Below are 17,096 nucleotides of genomic sequence, written 5' to 3' on the forward strand. Positions count from 1 at the left end.
GATGGGGGAAGTTCAGAACTCTAGATTTGGAATTTTAGGGCCAGTAGGCTAGTTGGCCAACTTTGTCAGCATACAGGTAAGAAAGTGAGGCCCGTCATCATAGTGTCAGAGCTGAAGTAGTTATGGAGGAGAGAATGGAGTAGTGGAAAGAGGTTTTGGAGGTCAGGTTCTGGCTTGTCCTCTCTTAATTTTCAGATACTTATCTGCAAAATGGCACTTATTCAATACCTCTTAGGATTATTGCAATTGAGTGATATTATATACATATGTAGATACTCTGTCCTATTCATTTACCACGTATATTTACATATATATAACACAATACCAAAACACTGCTCTAGCTTTCCCAGAGGTAAAAAAGCCAAATCTTTAAAAAGAAATTATAACTTGAAATAACTAATTGGAGTTTTGTTTGTTCTACAACAAAATAAATACAGAAGAGAAATTAAGCTGTATTTTGTTTTTTGGTTTTTTGGGTTTTTTTAGTCATTTTGGAAGGTATACATGCTGTTTTATCTTCCATTGATTCTTTTTCCCTCTCTACCTAATGAGATCTTTTTCTTTTTTTTTTTTTTTTTGAGACGGAGTTTCGCTCTTGTTGCCCAGGCTGGAGTGCAGTGGTGCAATCTCAGTTCACTGCAACCTCCATCTCCTGGGTTCAAGCGAATCTCCTGCCTCAGCCTCCCAAGTAGCTGGGATTACAGACGTCCGCCACCACGCCCGGCTAATTTTTTGTATTTTCAGTAGAGATGGGGTTTCACCATGTTGTCCAGGTTGGTCTTGAGCTTCTGACCTCAGGTAATCCACCCACCTCGGCCTCCCAGAGTACTGGGATTACAGGCATGAGCCACCACGCCTGGCCTCTAATGAGATCCTTATCTAAAGAGCGTGTCTTACTCTGTGCACTTAGTAGGGGTAAGACAGTGTTTTGACAAGTTAAAATCCAAAAACAATTAAACGATCTCTATAGTGTGTTATTTTTTACAGGGCTAATTTATTTAACTTGAAAGATTGATTCTGATTTTGAGATTACATTCTTACTCTTGGTGTTAATGGCCCTTCGTGGAACCTGGTGAAGACAAATGGTAGCGTTGGTTGTTTAGTGTGTATGTTTGCACTTTCATAGCAAAATTAAAAGTTTTGCCAACCTCTGTTGGTCCCAGAATTTATTTTGAAGTTAATTAGTTTGTGTAAACTCAAAATCTCAGAACTTCAGTTGGCCGAGTGCAGTGGCTCACGCCTGTGATCCCAGCACTGTGGGAGGCTGAGACTGGTGGATCACCTGAGGTCAGGAGTTCGAGACCAGCCTGGCCAACATGGCGAAACTCCATCTCTACTACCAATACAAAAATTAACTGGGTGTGGTGGCACACTCCTGTAATCCCAGCTACTTGGGAGGCTGAGGCAGGAGAATTGTTTGAACCCAAGAGGTGGAGGTTGCAGTGAGCTGAGATCTCCCTAGTGCACTTCAGCCTGGGAGACAGAGAGAGACTCCATCTCAAAAAAAAAAAAAAAAAAAAAATCTCAGAACTTCTGTTGTTCAAGACCGTAGTTTCCTGATGGCTAAGATCTTTAGAGGGTGGCTCATGTATCTTCCAAAAGATTGCCAGTAGTGTAAAGAATTTTATTTCAATGTGAAGATGGTATGGGTACCAGTCTGAAATGAAGAGAAGAATTAACTAGAGTTGCAAAATACTAGGACTGTAAACTCTGATTCAAGCAGAGGATGTTAACCTAGGTTTCCCAAGGACAAATCTAATTGTGATTTCTTTTTAAAAGCCAGATTATTTCACAAGGACCTTCTAATGGGATGTTTTTGTTTCTTTCCTGGGGGAAAAAACCCCATTGTTTTTTACTAAAAGCTTTCTTTCAAGTGGTTGACTGCTTTTCAAAGATTCTAGAATCTGGATGGTACTTGACTTAAGTCTGTAGGGTAGTGGAGGTGGCCCTGGCACAGATCCCAATCAAACTCTGGGTTTGAGCTGAGTAGTGTTGGTACAATTGTCTTGATGCCAACACATGCTGCGTTTGGCTTGAAAAGACATCCTAACCATGAAAGCTGCAGGCAGGATGAATAGCCCCTTCATAAACATAAACATAAAATACCCTTTTTTCCTTTAAAAGAAAGTATCTGCCCCCACTGTTAGTACTAAGTAAACTTTTAAGGTAACTGAATTAACATGAGTAGATTGAGAGATTCAATGTATCAGTATGATATATACTTTAAATTTTTTCTGTTGTTTCGTTTTTCTTATTTTCTTGAACAGAAACACCGTGCTGGACAGCCAGTGTCAACAAAAGCATTATGGAATTACCTCTCCAATTAGTTTGGCGTGTCCTAAAGAAATTGATCATATTTACACACAGAAATTAATTGATGCCATGAAACCATTTGGAGTGTTTGAAGATGAGGAAGAATTGAACCACAGGTGTGTCACTGAAAACCATAAAATATTTGACAGTGCATTGTTTAATCATTAATTCTACGAACATATTGAATACCTACTATGTCTCTACATACAGGTGCAGAAATGACAAAAAGAAAAGTCTTGGCCCTCTTGGAGCTTACATTTTAGGTAGGGGTTAGAGGAAGAGATTTGTCATCAATAATATCAGTATTACACTCATGAGTAATATTACACATGATAAGTGCTACTGAGAAAAAGCTGAGGGGGTAGAGGTTTCAGGGAAAGCCTCATTGAGAAAGTCACATTTAAGGGAATATTTAAAGATGAAAGAAGGAGCCATGTGTCTATCTGAGGGAAAAGTGTTCTAGGCAGAACTCTTGAAGTGGTGTATTTGAAGAGTACATAGCAAGATACCCTGGGTATCAGTATTGAGGAAGCAGGAAAATACAGGCTTGCAGAAAGCAAGGTGGGAAGGAGCTTGGAGGGCAAGAGCTCTTAGGACCTTGTAAGGTGTTGTCAAGGTTTGGTTTATTCTGAGTGAAGTGAGAAGCTATTAGAGTTTTGAGAAGAAGATTGACATGACTGGACTTTAAAAAGGTTTAACAGTCACTCTGGCTGCTTTATTGAGAGTAATCTTAAGAGAAGTGCAAGGGCAGAGCAGAGAAACCAGTTATCTAGCAATTATAATAGCCCCAGGAGGAAATAATGGTGGCTAGAACCTGGAGGATGGTCATAGAGGTAATAAAAAGTAGAAATCTGGATATATTTTAAAGGTAGGGTTCTTAGAGTTTAATGACTGGAATGTGTGTGTGAGAGAGGTCAAGGATGATGGCCAAGATTTTTGGTCTTGGCACCTTGAAGGAGTAAATTTGGACAGAAGTTCAGTTTTGCATGTTATCTTTGGGATGTCTTTTTTTTTTTTTTTTTTTTTTTTTTTTTTGAGACAGAGTCTTGCTATGTCACCGAGGCTGGAGTGCAGTGGCATGATCTTGGCTCACTGCAAGCTTCGCCTCCCGGATTCACGCCATTCTGTTGCCTCAGCCTCCCCAGCAGCTGGGACTACAGGCGCATGCCACCACGGCCAGCTAATTTTTTTTGTATTTTTAGTAGAGACGGGGTTTCACCGTGTTAGCCAGGATGGTGTCGATCTCCTGACCTCGTGATCTTTCCACCTCGGCCTCCCAAAGTTCTGGGATTAAAGGCCTGAGCCACCGCACCTGGCCTTCTTTGAGATGTCTTAAACCCTGCTTTTCTCTTCTAAATGTGGATTAATTTATGCCATTGGTTATAAGTTTGTTTTAATAATACTAAACTTCTTTAATGCTATTAGACAGAAATTAGCCAGTAATTAGTTTGCCCATTTTAATTAGTCAAAGACCTATTACTAGCAATTCTAGCTTCTATTACCACATTGAATTGAATTAATTCCATAGTAAAGCCAAGAAAGTTGACAATTCACTAGGCCTTTAGAGCCTCATTGAAGGCAATTTTATGGTTTTTATTAGGCTTTTTGAATTTTGAACATAGCTCAAAAACTAAATTATTGTAATCAGATTTATCACCTCTTTGACACTGTGAAGGATCTAAGAATGCCAAAGAGATGGCCCTGTGTCAATAGATGTGATAGCATTATTGCATGTATGTTTTGGTTTTAGCCTAATATCAACATACAGGGTATTGCCTATATGGGTTTTTAAAAATACTGTTTGTTCATTTTAATCTGAAGCCTTTTCGTTTTTTTTTTTTTAGGCTAGTGGTTCTTGGTAAATTGAACAATTTAGTAAAAGAATGGATTTCTGATGTCAGTGAGAGTAAGGTAAGACTCTAAACTATGTGAAATTCTTGTTTTTATTATATCTTGGTCATTCATCCTGGCAATAAGATGCAGGTGTTGAGAAGTATCTGAAATACATCAAAGCTTGGCTGTCTGGTATACATAGGAATGAACTGGTCTAGACGGTTGAATTTCTAAGTAGATGAGGATTTACCCAGAAGTAGCCAATATATAGCTGTGAGTCCACATAATTGTCTTGTTTGACTTGTATGTAGTAGGCCAAATATCAGATTTTACTTAAAAATCACATTTCAACTATTTTTATAAAGTATTAGATCTGGCAATGCTGGGCCTGCCTTTGTGCACAGCAGGAAGAGGCTTGAAGGGGATTGGGCTCCTATCTTCCATTGCCTCATGGCCCCCACCACTCCCTGTTTTCTTTGCAAGGTGGTTAGTTGAGCAGTTACTATGTTTCTCATGTGGGATTCCCTTATTTGCCTACCTGCTTGGTTCCTAAGACATAGGAATTTGCAAACTAATTTATAACTACAGAACTCTTTTCCCCTCCTGTAGCTTAACTATTTTCCCCCTGGAATTGATTACATTTTCCTGCTTTGTGTAGTGCGGTCCTCCCTTGGTATCCTCCGGGGGATTGGTTCTGTGACCTCCAAAGATACTAAAATCTGTGGATGCTCAGGTTCCTTATATAAAATAATATAGTACATATTTGCATGTTACCCTTTCATATCCTTTTGCATACTTTCAATCATTTCTAGATTACTTAAAATATCTAATACAATGTTAATGCTATGTAAATAGTTGTCACTGTAATTTTTTTTTTTATTAGCATGTTTAATTTTTTTTTTTTTTTTTTGAGATGGAATCTCACTCTTTCGCCCAGGCTGTAGTACAGTGGCGTAATCTTGGCTCACTGCAACCTACTCCTCCCAGGTTCAAGCGATTCTCTTGCCTCAACCTCCTGAGTAGCTGGGACTACAGGCGTGTACCACCACTCCGGACTAATTTTTGTATTTTTAGTAGAGACGTGGTTTCATCATGTTGACCAGGCTGGTCTTGAACTCCTGATCTCAGGTGATCCACCTGCTTCAGCCTCCCACAGTGCTGGGATTACAGGCATGAGCCACCGCGCCCAGCCTAAATTTTATTTATTATTACTATTTTTTTTTTGGAGACAGAGTCTTGCTCTGTCGCCCAGGCTGTAGTGCGGTGGCACGATCTCACCTCAGCCTCCCCAAGTGCTGGCATTACAGGCATGAGCCACCATGCCCGGCCATAAATTTTATTTTATTTTTTTATAGATAGAATCTCCCTCTGTCACCCAGGCTGCAGTACAGTGGCACAGTTATATAGCTCACTGCAGTCTCAAACTCCTGAGCTCAAGTGATCCTCCCACCTCAGCCTCCTGAATAGCTGTAACTATAGGAATGCACAATTGTGCTTGGCTTATTTTCTTCATTATTTTTTGTAGAGACAAGAGTCTCACTATATTACCCAAACTCCTGGTTTCCAGCAGTTTCCGACCTCAGCCTGGTCTCAAACTCCTGGTTTCCAGCAGTCCTCCGACCTCAGCCTTCCAAAGTGCTGGAATTACAGGCATGAGCCACTGCGCCTTGCCTAAATTTGCTTTATTTTTTATGACTTTTTCCCCCCAGTATTTTTTATCTGTGCACAATTGGTTGAATCTGCAGATATGGAACCTGCAGATATGGAAGGCCAACTATATTTTGAATATAATTGTTTTTGTTTTTGTTTTGATACATAATCTTGCTCTGTCGCCCTGGCTGGAGTGCAGTGGTGAGATCTCAGCTCACAGCAACCTCTACCTCCCAGGTTCAAGCGATTCTCCTGTCTTAGCCTCCCAAGTAGCTGGGATTACAGGTGCATGCCACCATGCCACCAGCTAATTTTTGTATTTTTAGTAGAGATGGGGTTTCACCATGTTGGCCAGGCTGGTCTCGAACTCCTGACCTCAAGTGATCCGTTCTCTTCGGCCTCCCAAAGTGATCCACCTGCCTCAGCCTCCCACAGTGCTGGGATTACAGGTGTGAGCCACCGTGCCCAGCCTCACAATTGAATTTTTATTGTTGTCTGAGAATCACCACTGTGAAGATTATTTTACTGGCTGTACCAGAATGAGGGAGAGAATGTTCAACTGGGTGATACCATTTGCTTCATCTCTAGGTAGACAATACTGTTACATTTTAAGGTTTTTGTTTTTCATAGTTTTCCCATCTTTGCTCTAACAGCAATCAGTTGAAAGGTAACGTCTCACAGTTGTCAGTGTGTCTACCTGTAAAGTCCCTTTCTGCCCCTTAATCTGCATGGATTTAGAAATTAGGTAAACACCTGCAGAATTGTCTTTTTTTTTTTTTTGGAGATGGGAGTCTCACTTCGTCACCCAGGCTGGAATACAGTGGCGGGATCTCAGCTCACTGCAACCTCCGCCTCCCAGGCTCCAACAGTCCTCCTGCATAGCTGGGACCACAGGCATGCGCCACCATGCCTGGATAATTTTTGTATTTTTGATAGAGACAGGGTTTTGCCATGTTGGCCACGCTGATCTCAAACTTCTGAGTTCAAGCAGTCCACCCGCCTTGGCCTCCCAAAGTGCTAGGATTATAGGCCGCCACACCCGATCTAGAATTCTTTCTTTTACAGCTTTAAACAGTGGGCTCAGAATAAAGTTGAGTCTCTTAAAGACTACAGTCATTGAGTTTAACATGGTCTTTATGCTGTTTACTTTTGTTGCCAAAAGGCCGTCTGCCTCATTTCTGAACTCAGCAGGGTTATCAATAGTTGAAGTTATTGGATGAGTCAAATTCTGAGTAGGTGAAATTCTAGTCACAAGTAATTAAAAAAAAAAAAAAGCATCTTCCATTGAGCAGATGAGGTCATTTTTCTATGTGAATTATAATTATCTCTTTCATGTGGGGGAATGCGGGAAGGATCTCTGTCTCCCAAGCTGTAGTGCAGTGGCATGCGTAATCGTGGCTCACTACAGCCTCAAACTCCTGGGCTCAAGCAGTCCTCCCACCCCAGCCCCCCAAGTAGCAGAGACTACAGGTACACATCCTGATGCCCAGCTCCTTTTTTTTTTTTTGTAGAGATAGGGTCTTGCCATGTTGCCCGGGCTGGCCTCAAACTCTTGTACTCAAGTGATCCTCCTGCCTTGGCTTCCCAAAGTGTTGAGATTACAGGCATGAGTTGCAACCATGCCCAACCTATAATTCTTCTTTTTTCAAATTAAAAAAAAAGTCATGAGGTCTCACTGTGTTGCCCAGGCTGATCCTGAACTCTTGAGCTCAAGTGAACCTTTCACCTCAGCCTCCCGCAGTGTTAGGATTGCAGGCAAGAGCCACCACTCACAGCCTATAATTCTCTTTATGTATATTTTACTTTGGAAAGTAACTGAAGGATTTGGGTTCAATCAAAGATGATTTGAATCCATACACAATTGGGATATTTAACCTTTAAATAGTATAGAACCCCAGATCAAATAATTTTAGTTAGATACTATGGCCGTGGCAAACTGTGATTTAGCATATCACTTTCTCATAAATCATACAAGAATCAGACTTCTCAAAGTAGAAATGTGAACTAAAAGATTTTTTTAAGGTCCTGGCTTATCTGTCCATTTCCTTCATGTTAATTATGAATAAATTTATAGATTGCTGGGCATAGTGGTGCATGCCTGTAGTCCCAGCTACTCAGGAGGCTGAAGCAGGAAGATCTTGAGCCCAAGAGTTCAAGGCCAGCCTGGCAACATAACGAGACTCTGTCTCTTTAAAAAATCTGATTAATAAAATTTACTGACTTCTTTTTAGCTGTAAAATTATTTGTGATACTCTGAACGTTAATATTCATTACACAGAGGCGTTAAGCATAATATCCTATTATATAGATACTTTTATTCAAGGTGAAGTTAATCAGCACATATTATTCTTCAGAACTTGTACTGGGCATTGTGAGAAAATACAGAGAAGTAGTAGACAAAGTTCTTAACTTTGAGAAATTTAAATATGATTAAAGATTAAATATGAAATATGATTTTACATACCAAAAAAGTCAGTAAATATAGCAAAAAGGAATTTAAGAATTTTAAGGGCAGAGAGCACACAGGAAAAAAAAAGCTTGTTAGGGGGTAAGGATAACCAGGGAAGGCTTCATGGAAGAGGTGGAACTTGAAGTGAACTTCCAAAAGTGGATAATACTGATAGCCAGAAGCTGGATACTGTGGCTCATGCCTGTGATCTCAACACTTTGGGAGGCCGAGACAGGGGGATCGCTTAAAAACAGGAACTTGAGACCAGCCTGGGCAACAAAGCAAGACCCCATCTTTACAAAAATTATTTAAAAATTATCCAGGCGCAGTGGGTATATGCTTATAGTCTCAGATACTCTGGAAGCCAAGGCAGGAGGAATATTTTGTGCTCAGTAATTTGAGGCTGTGGTGAGCTAAGATCACACTGCTGTGCTCACTTCAGCCTGGGCAACACAGTGAGACCCCATCTCCAGCTGTTTTTAAAAAAAAAAAAAAAAAAAAAAAAAACAAAAGATGCCCAGAGAGGATGGGCAAGCACTTGAGGCAGGGACAATGGCAAATGCAGTGGAAAGGAGGCTGGATTCTGTGACCATGTTGATTGGTTGGTTGGTTGGTTGGTAGTTGAAGCTTCAGAAAGGAAGATAAGAAAGCAAGAAAGATCCCTAGGAACATACGGAGATTTTCAACAACAGGCTCAAGGATCCTTACCTCAGTAGTTAGAGAAGAAGGCATTGGCAACTTTTGAGTAGAACAGCTATATTTAATAGAGTAATTTAAGAACATCAGCCAGTGAATTTTATACAAGATAGTGAAAGAGAAAAGGAAGATTCATTAGAGGGTAGTTTAGGATGCCATTAAATAACCTAGAATTAGGGAAGTATTCGTTGAATAGAAAGGAGGCCACAAATTTGAGGGTATAAGCCAAGAATTGGTAAGCCAAGAAGAAGGAAAAGGTTTGGGCAGTGAGGATAATGAGGAACAAAAATAGAGAACTCAGAAGCAATATCTGTTAGCATTGGAATGAATTTTTTTGCTTGCTTGAGGCTGGATATTGAAGTGGATCAGGATACTTGAGTGAATATCTGATGGGCTTTTGGAATTGGCTCTGAAGAGAGGCGAAAATTAGCTTTTTTTCTTTCTTTTTTTTTTTTTTTTTTTGAGGTAGGGTTTCACTCTTGCTGAGGTAGGTTCAACCTCCTGGGCTCAAGCAGTCCTCCCATCGCAACCTCCCTAGTAGCTGGGACTAGAGGCACACACCACCATGCCCAGCTAATTTTTTATTTTTTGTAGAGATGGAGTCTCATTGTGTTGCCCAGGCTGGTCTTGAACTGGACACAAGTGGTCCTCTTGCCTCAGTCTCCCAAAGTGCTGGGATTACAGACATGACCATGCCCAGCCAAAAGGTAGCATTTTAATTATGTTATAATCCAAGAAATGTTAATTAAGCTTGTTGGAATAGCTCTCATAAGGAGATCATGTCAGGAATGACCCCGTTCTTACAGAAAGGTTGTAGAGCTAGAATCGAGAAATTAAACATACCTGTCACAAAAACTAAAGGGGATATGGATTGGCCAAGAGTATTATGTTTTAGAGAGCTGAAAGCACATTAGTTTGGTGAGAGTTCCTTGGTGACTACCAAAAGAGTGATGAAGCGAAAGACAGGCAATTGGAGGGGACATGTATGGTCAAGTGATTAAAAAGAAAAGCTTTTCTTCAGAGAGAGATGTATGTATGTGTTGTGGGGGTGAATTTGTTTTGTCTTCCCTCTGGTAATACCCCTACTACTTCAAATCACAGCCAGAGGATCTGTGAAGTACTTTTACAAGTCTAACCTTGACAAAGTTGACAAGTCTAATCATTTGCTCAATAAAGGCCAGTAGACATTATAGTGATTTTTTTTTTTTTAATTTTTTGAGGTGGAGTTTCACTCTTGTTCCCCAGGCTGGAGTGCAATGGCATGATCTCGGCTCACTGCAACCTCCACCTCCCAGGTTCAAGTGATTCTTCTGCCTCAGCCTACCAAGTAGCTAGGATTACAGGCGCCCACCACCAGGCCCAGCTAACTTTTGTATTCCTAGTAGAGAAGGGGTTTTGCCATGTTGGCCAGGCTGGTCTCAAACTCCTGACCTCAGGTGATCCGCTGGCCTCAGCCTCCCAAAGTGCTGGGATTACAGGTGTGAGCTACCACGCGCAGCCAACATTGAGGTGACTTTTATGCTAAATAATTTGAATAATTGAATGTCTTCTGCTTAATTTTATTTTAGAACCTCCCACCTTCTGTTGTGGCTACTGTTGGTGGTAAAATTTTCACGTTTGGATCCTATAGGCTTGGAGTACACACCAAAGGTAACTGCTTTTCTGTGTTCTAGTGCTAAGAACATTCAATGACAAACTCTTGTTCATAATTAGAAAATACAGGAGAACAAAGTTCCCATTATTTCACTACTTACAGCTAATCATTGTTAACATTTTCTTGTACTCAGCTTCCATACTTTCTTCTGTTCATATGTTTGAGTGTACTTTAACAAAAAATATAACACATAATATATTCTTCTTAAGAACTACTTTAATTTACAGGAGCTGACATTGATGCACTTTGTGTAGCTCCAAGACATGTGGAGAGATCTGATTTTTTTCAGTCTTTTTTTGAAAAATTGAAACATCAAGATGGCATTAGAAACTTAAGAGTAAGTATCCTCTGGCATTTAATATTTTGAATTTAGATTAGAACAAATATCTATAAAAGCTAGGGCTTAAGATTATTGAAATACCTCCTAAGTTACTATTAGGAGATATTTAATAAGAGTAACTTTAATAAGTGATGATTAAATGATGATTAAGAACATGGGCCTTAGAGTTATACAGACTTGAGTTGGCGTCTAGAATCTACTACATAATGGCTCCTAGATCTTGGTCAGGTAATGTAATCCTCTGAGCCTGTTTCCCAATCTGTAAAATGGAGATGTGGTAATAACTTTTTTATAAGGTTTTTGAGTATTGATGAGATATTTACATAAACCATTTACTGTAATAGCCAATAATGATTGATACATACCAAATGATGAGTGCTATTATGTGTAAGGTTCAGTTAGTAACTCTTTATATGTGTATATCTAGCCATTCATTCAGCAAATAAAATTTCAGCACCAGTAATTTGTTAGATGCTGTCATTAGTCTTACAGATACAATAGTAAACCTGACATTGTTTATTGAAGGGGGGTTATGTGAACTAAATAAACAAAACAGTGTTAATGCATTCTGAAGCTAGAATAAGGTGAAGGTCAAAGAATCTGTGATATTTGGGAAATCTGGGAATGTTTTTGGACAAGGAAGTTAAGAATTTGTTAGGTTGGGCAGTTAAGGAAGACTCAGAAAACCATTATTTCTACTAATCTCAACTGTATTAATTAAATTTTTAATATATAAATCATGAGCTCTCATTATTTTAAAATTTCTAACCCTAGTAGCCTTTCTAAGTAATCAGTTTTCAGTTTAGACTCAAGAAATTATAAGTACCCAGATGATAGCAGCTTTTTGGTTTTTTTTTGGTTTTTTTTTTTTAAATTTTACTTTAAGTTCTGGGATATATGTGCAGAACGTGCAGGTTTGTTACATAGCTATACATGTGCCATGGTGGTTTGCTGCACCCGTCAAACCGTCATCTAGGTTTTAAGCCCTGCATGCATTAGGTATTTGTCCTAATGTTCTCCCTCCCCTTGATCCCCACCCCTGGACAGGCCCCAATGTGTGACATTCCTCTCCCTGTGTCCATGTGTTCTCATTGTTCAACTCTCACTTATGAGTGGGAACATGCAGTGTTTGGTTTTCTGTTCCTATGTTTGCTGAGAATGATGGCTTCCAGTTTCATCCATGTCCCTGCAAAGGACATGAACTCATTCTTTTTTAGGGCTGCAGACAATAGCAGTTTTGCTTTCCAGTTCTGAGGAATATTTTTAGAGGGATAATAAATTAGATACTGTTGTAGGCATTTTGTGTTTCTTACATAATATAGGTCACAAAGTAGAAATACCTGGAATGTAAGACCAAAAGCATTTTCACTTTGTCTGTTGAGTTAAAATACAAACTGGGAGCAAAGATATTCACATTATTGGTAGTTAGGAAGGTTAAAGAAGGGATTACACCTATATGTTATGATTGTTTTCCTTTTTTGTAGGCTGTAGAAGATGCCTTTGTACCTGTTATAAAATTTGAATTTGATGGTATTGAAGTAAGTGTTTAATATTTTTGTGACTTTACAATTGAACTGTTTCACTTGTAAGTTTGTTTTCTGAAATCAGGCTTAACATAAGTGCATATTTTTAAAAATCAAATAATCTCTTTTTTTTTTTTTTTTTTTTTTTTTTTAAATAAAGAGATAGGGTCTAACTCTGTGGCCCAGGCTGGAGTATAGTGACACAATCATAGCTCACTGCACCTTTGAGCACCTGAATTCAAGTGATCCTTCCACCTCAGCCTCCTGAGTGGCTGGGATTCCAGGCACACACCACCACACCTGGCTAATTTTTTGTATTTTTAGTAGAAATGGGGTTTCATCATGTTAGCCAGGATGGTCTCAATCTCCTGACTTCGTGATCCACCCACCTTGGCCTCCCAAAATGGTGGGATTACAGGTGTGAGCCACTGTGCCCGGCCCATATTTTTAATTTCTAAGAATACTATTTTATTCTTTAAATGTGCCTTTTTATTTATGTCTGTATTTATATACAGCCTCCTGACCTTATTTCCTAGATACAACATTTTTACCTGCTTTCTTAGGTCTACTGGGTCTGTTACCACTTGTCCATCTGCTTTCCAGCTTTCATAGCTTTTGCTGTTGTCACTTTCTGTTCTTTGTCCTAGTGAATTTTGCGTTTAAAATAAAAATAATACTAAACAAAAAAATTAAATTTTCCTGGTATTTTAGTGAGGTTTCAAGAGGGAGTGAATGTAAATGTGTGTTGGATCTTCTATCTTTATCTAGAAATTTGCTCATAAGGCTTTGATTTTTTTTTTTTTAAATGCTTGGCATATATGCTAAAATTTAAATGCTTTCATTAATTTGAAAGTTTAATTACCCTAACAAAACTTTACAGTGATTTTCCTATGTGAGATTGCCTACATAGGCCTATTGAAGCTTTGGTAGAACTTCCCAAACTAATAATCAGAGCTTTTCACATTTTTATGGTGGGATGGGAGAGGATGGATTGAAAGGAGAAAATGTAATTTTTTTCTCTTTTTTTGCATCTTTCCAAAGATTGATCTAGTATTTGCAAGACTGGCAATACAAACCATATCAGATAATTTAGATCTAAGAGATGACTCTCGCCTGAGAAGCCTTGATATAAGGTGTATTCGCAGCTTAAATGGTAAGCTTCTAAAAAGAAATCTCAGATACCTGCTTCAAAACAATTAGATAAATTTTTGCAGAATTGACTATTAATTCAATTTTGGAGATTGGACTCAGTTTAAAATGTAATTTTCTTTATACAGGTAATGTGACCACATTTAAGAATCCTAAAAACCATGAATTTATTTGAAAGACTGTATATATATATATAGTAGTGGTTCTCAAACTTACTGGTCTCAAGACTTCTTTGCACTTTTAAGATTTATGGAGGACCCCAAAAAGCTTTTGTTTATGTGGGTTATATCTGTCAATATTTACCATGTTAGAAATAAAAACTGAGAAATTTAAAAAATACTTAGTCATTTATAAATAATGAACCCATTTTAAATTAATATAACTTGTGTGTGAAGAATGACTTTTTTTTTTTTTTTTTACATTTTGCAAATCTCTTTAATATTTGACCTGATAGAAGACAGCTAGATTCTTATTTGTGTCTACAGTCAATTGTAATATTTTGTTTTGGTTAACATATAAGAAGAAAATCTGGCCGGGCGTGGTGGCTCACGCCTATAATCCCAGCACTTTGGGAGGCCAAGGTGAATGGATTACTTGAGTCCGGGAGTTCCAGACCAGCTGGGATAACATGTTGAAACCCCATCTCTACCAAAAATACAAAAAATTTAGTTGGATGTAGTGGCACTGGCCTGTAGTTCCAGCTACTCAGGAGGCTAAGGTGGGAGGATCACCTGAGCTCAGGAGGTGGAGGCTGCAGTGAGCCGTGATTATACCACTGCACTCTAGCCTAGGTGACAGAGCGAGACCTTGTCTAGAAAAAAGAAAAGAGGCCGGGTGCGGTGGCTCATGCGTCTAATCCCAGCACTTTGGGAGGCCAAGGCAGGTGGATCACCTGAGGTCAGGAGTTTGAGACCAGCCTGGACAACATGGTAAACCCCGTTTCTATTAAAAATAAAAAACTAGCCAAGTGTGTTGGTGCTTGCCTGTAATCCCAGCTACTCGGGAGACGGAGGCAGGAATATCGCTCAAACCCAGAAGGCAGAGGTTGCAGTGAGCTGAGATCATGCCACCACACTCCAGCCAGGGTGACAGAGCGTGTCTCCGTCTCAAAAAAGAAAGAAAAAAATCTGTCCTCTTAGTTGGAAAAGGGAGGAGTGTTTTCATAGCCTTTTCAGATAATTATAGATGTTCTTCTTAAACTTGACCAGGGACTTTTTTTCTTTTTAACAGTTTTATTGAGGTATAATTACATACCATTAAATTTATCCTTTTCAGGTGTGCACCTCACTGGTCTTTTTCTTTACTTTCTTCTTCTTTTTTTTTTTTTTTTTTGAGACGGAGTCTCACACTATTGCCCAGGCTGAAGTGCGATGGCGCGATCTCAGCTCACTGTAACCTGCGCCTCCTGGGTTCAAGCGATTCTCCTGCCTCAGCCTCCTGAGTAGCTGAGATTACAGGCATGTGCTACCACGCCTGGCTGATTTTTTTGTATTTTTAGTAGAGATGGGGTTTCTCCATGTTGGTCACACTGGCCTCCAACTCTTGATACCAGGTGATCCGCCCACCTTGGCTTCCCAAAGTGCTGGGATTACAGGTGTGAACCACCTCACCTGGCCTTCACTGGTCTTTAGTACACTACAATCCAATGTTAGAATATTTTATCACTCTCAAAAGATGCTTTATACACATTTGCAGTCATTTCCCTTTCCAATCCCCAGTCCCAGGCAACCACTAATCTGCTTGCTTGCTTTCTTTGTAGATTTGCCTCTTAAAGACATTTCATATATAAAGAATCCTTTGTGGTCTTTTGCATAAGAGTTCTTTCATTTGGCATGTTTGTGAGGTTCATCCATATTCTGTTTTGTTGCTGAATAAAAATGATAGTTTCTTAAAGGTTAGAGTATGGAGTCTAAAATCGTATCAGACTTTTTGTATTCTGTTACATAACAATCCACTGATCTGTCTTGTTCTTTGAGTGGTCCCTTTATTCATGCATGATTCTGTACTATCATGCCTTGGTCATTTGGAAAATATTGGGTCACAAAGTTACTTGGATCTTCCAAATGTTAATACACATTTCACTGTAAAATGTGAAAAAAAAAAAAAACCAGCATTCATTAATATCACCACCAGTCTCAACGGAAAAGTATGGAAAGGTGTCAAGTTCATAGTAACAGATAAAAGTTGTCTAAAATTCAGGTTTGACTTGAAAGGTTAAATTTTATTGTTGGCAACAAATTTTGTCATTTTACTTGAACGGAGGGGTTCCTTTTGTTCATTTTTAAAGAAATACCTCACTGAATAACTATAGTTCATCTGCCAATTACTTTTTCAGGTAAAACTGGTGTTTCTTGAAAAAAGCAGGTGGTTCAGCTTACAACTCACACAGTCTCACGTGTTCTTTCCCCACCTTTATTTTTAACTGCAAATGTTTGGTGGTGAAGATATTTTTTTCTGCTAGTACAGTTTGTTGCCCCATCTTGATTGACGGCAAAGGTACCTGCAGTTTTATCCACCGTTTCTTTTGCACCATCAATGCAAATGTTAACATGGTGAAAAAAGCAAAGAAAGCCTTAGTATTATTATAAAAAAAGTTTGACCTCACAAATTCCCCGGGGTACCCAGACCATACTTTGAGAACCAATGTCTTTTTTTTTTTTTTTGAGACGGAGTCTCACTCTGTTGCCAAGGCTGGAGTGCAGTGGCGCGATCTCGGCTCACTACAACCTCCCCCTCCTGGGTTCAAGCGATTCTCCTGCCTCAGCCCTTTGAGTAGCTGGGATTATAGATGCCCACCACCACACCCAGCTAATTTTTGTATGTTTAGTAGAGAAAGGGTTTCACCATTTTGGCCAGATTGGTGTTGAGCTCCTGACCTCAGGTGATCCACCCACCTCGGCCTCCCAAAGGGCTGGGATTGAGAACCACTGTTTTATAGTGTCTTTTGTTTAACCGAATCACTGTTGGACTTTGGTGTATTTCCAGATTGTAACAGTAAATTACAGTATTTGTGGAAAAGGTTTACATTGAAGTAATTACAGTGTTGTAATTGGGAGGTGTTTGATGAACAAATATGGAAGAAAACTAAAAAATACTCAGACATATCACATTTTGGATTGCATTACCCATGTCTTTTTTAATTATCCTAAAACAAAGTGATTTCTCCTAAGTGCTAAATTTCATATACATAAAATAAACCCTGATGTTTTATTATCTTTCATATTTTTAGTATTCGAGAGTCTGGAAGTTAAGAGGGCATTTGAATTAACTGAGTATTTGCTGCATGTTGAAAAATGAATGCTTTGTCTTTTTCAGGATGTAGAGTTACTGATGAAATTTTGCATTTAGTGCCAAATAAAGAAACTTTTAGACTCACCCTAAGAGCTGTCAAATTATGGGCAAAACGTAAGTATCCCTAGTCTTCTATGTTTGCATTATAAAATTCTAATTTTCTCTTGCCAGTGATAGAAGCACATATAGAAACTTTGA

General features: G+C 39.0%; 1 protein-coding gene across 3 annotated transcripts in view; it reads left to right on the plus strand.

Moving 5' to 3' along the window:
* The window catches only part of PAPOLG (poly(A) polymerase gamma), a 41,497-nt gene that overhangs the window by 1,599 nt on the left and 22,802 nt on the right, over nt 1-17,096 (plus strand). For all 3 annotated transcript variants that reach the window (XR_004443948.1, XM_033239130.1, XM_033239131.1), the window contains exons 2-8: nt 2,268-2,429; nt 4,158-4,224; nt 10,510-10,591; nt 10,823-10,932; nt 12,420-12,473; nt 13,500-13,611; nt 16,923-17,012. Coding sequence is in view for 2 of the 3 variants with exons in the window: in XM_033239130.1 (XP_033095021.1) it covers nt 2,268-2,429; nt 4,158-4,224; nt 10,510-10,591; nt 10,823-10,932; nt 12,420-12,473; nt 13,500-13,611; nt 16,923-17,012 (677 nt within the window). In the remaining variant the exon portion in view is untranslated. The remainder of the gene's footprint in view (nt 1-2,267; nt 2,430-4,157; nt 4,225-10,509; nt 10,592-10,822; nt 10,933-12,419; nt 12,474-13,499; nt 13,612-16,922; nt 17,013-17,096) is intronic.

The sequence above is a fragment of the Trachypithecus francoisi genome, unplaced genomic scaffold (assembly GCF_009764315.1).
Source record: "Trachypithecus francoisi isolate TF-2019V2 unplaced genomic scaffold, Tfra_2.0 Lachesis_group17, whole genome shotgun sequence".
Classification (NCBI taxonomy): Eukaryota; Metazoa; Chordata; class Mammalia; order Primates; family Cercopithecidae; genus Trachypithecus; species Trachypithecus francoisi.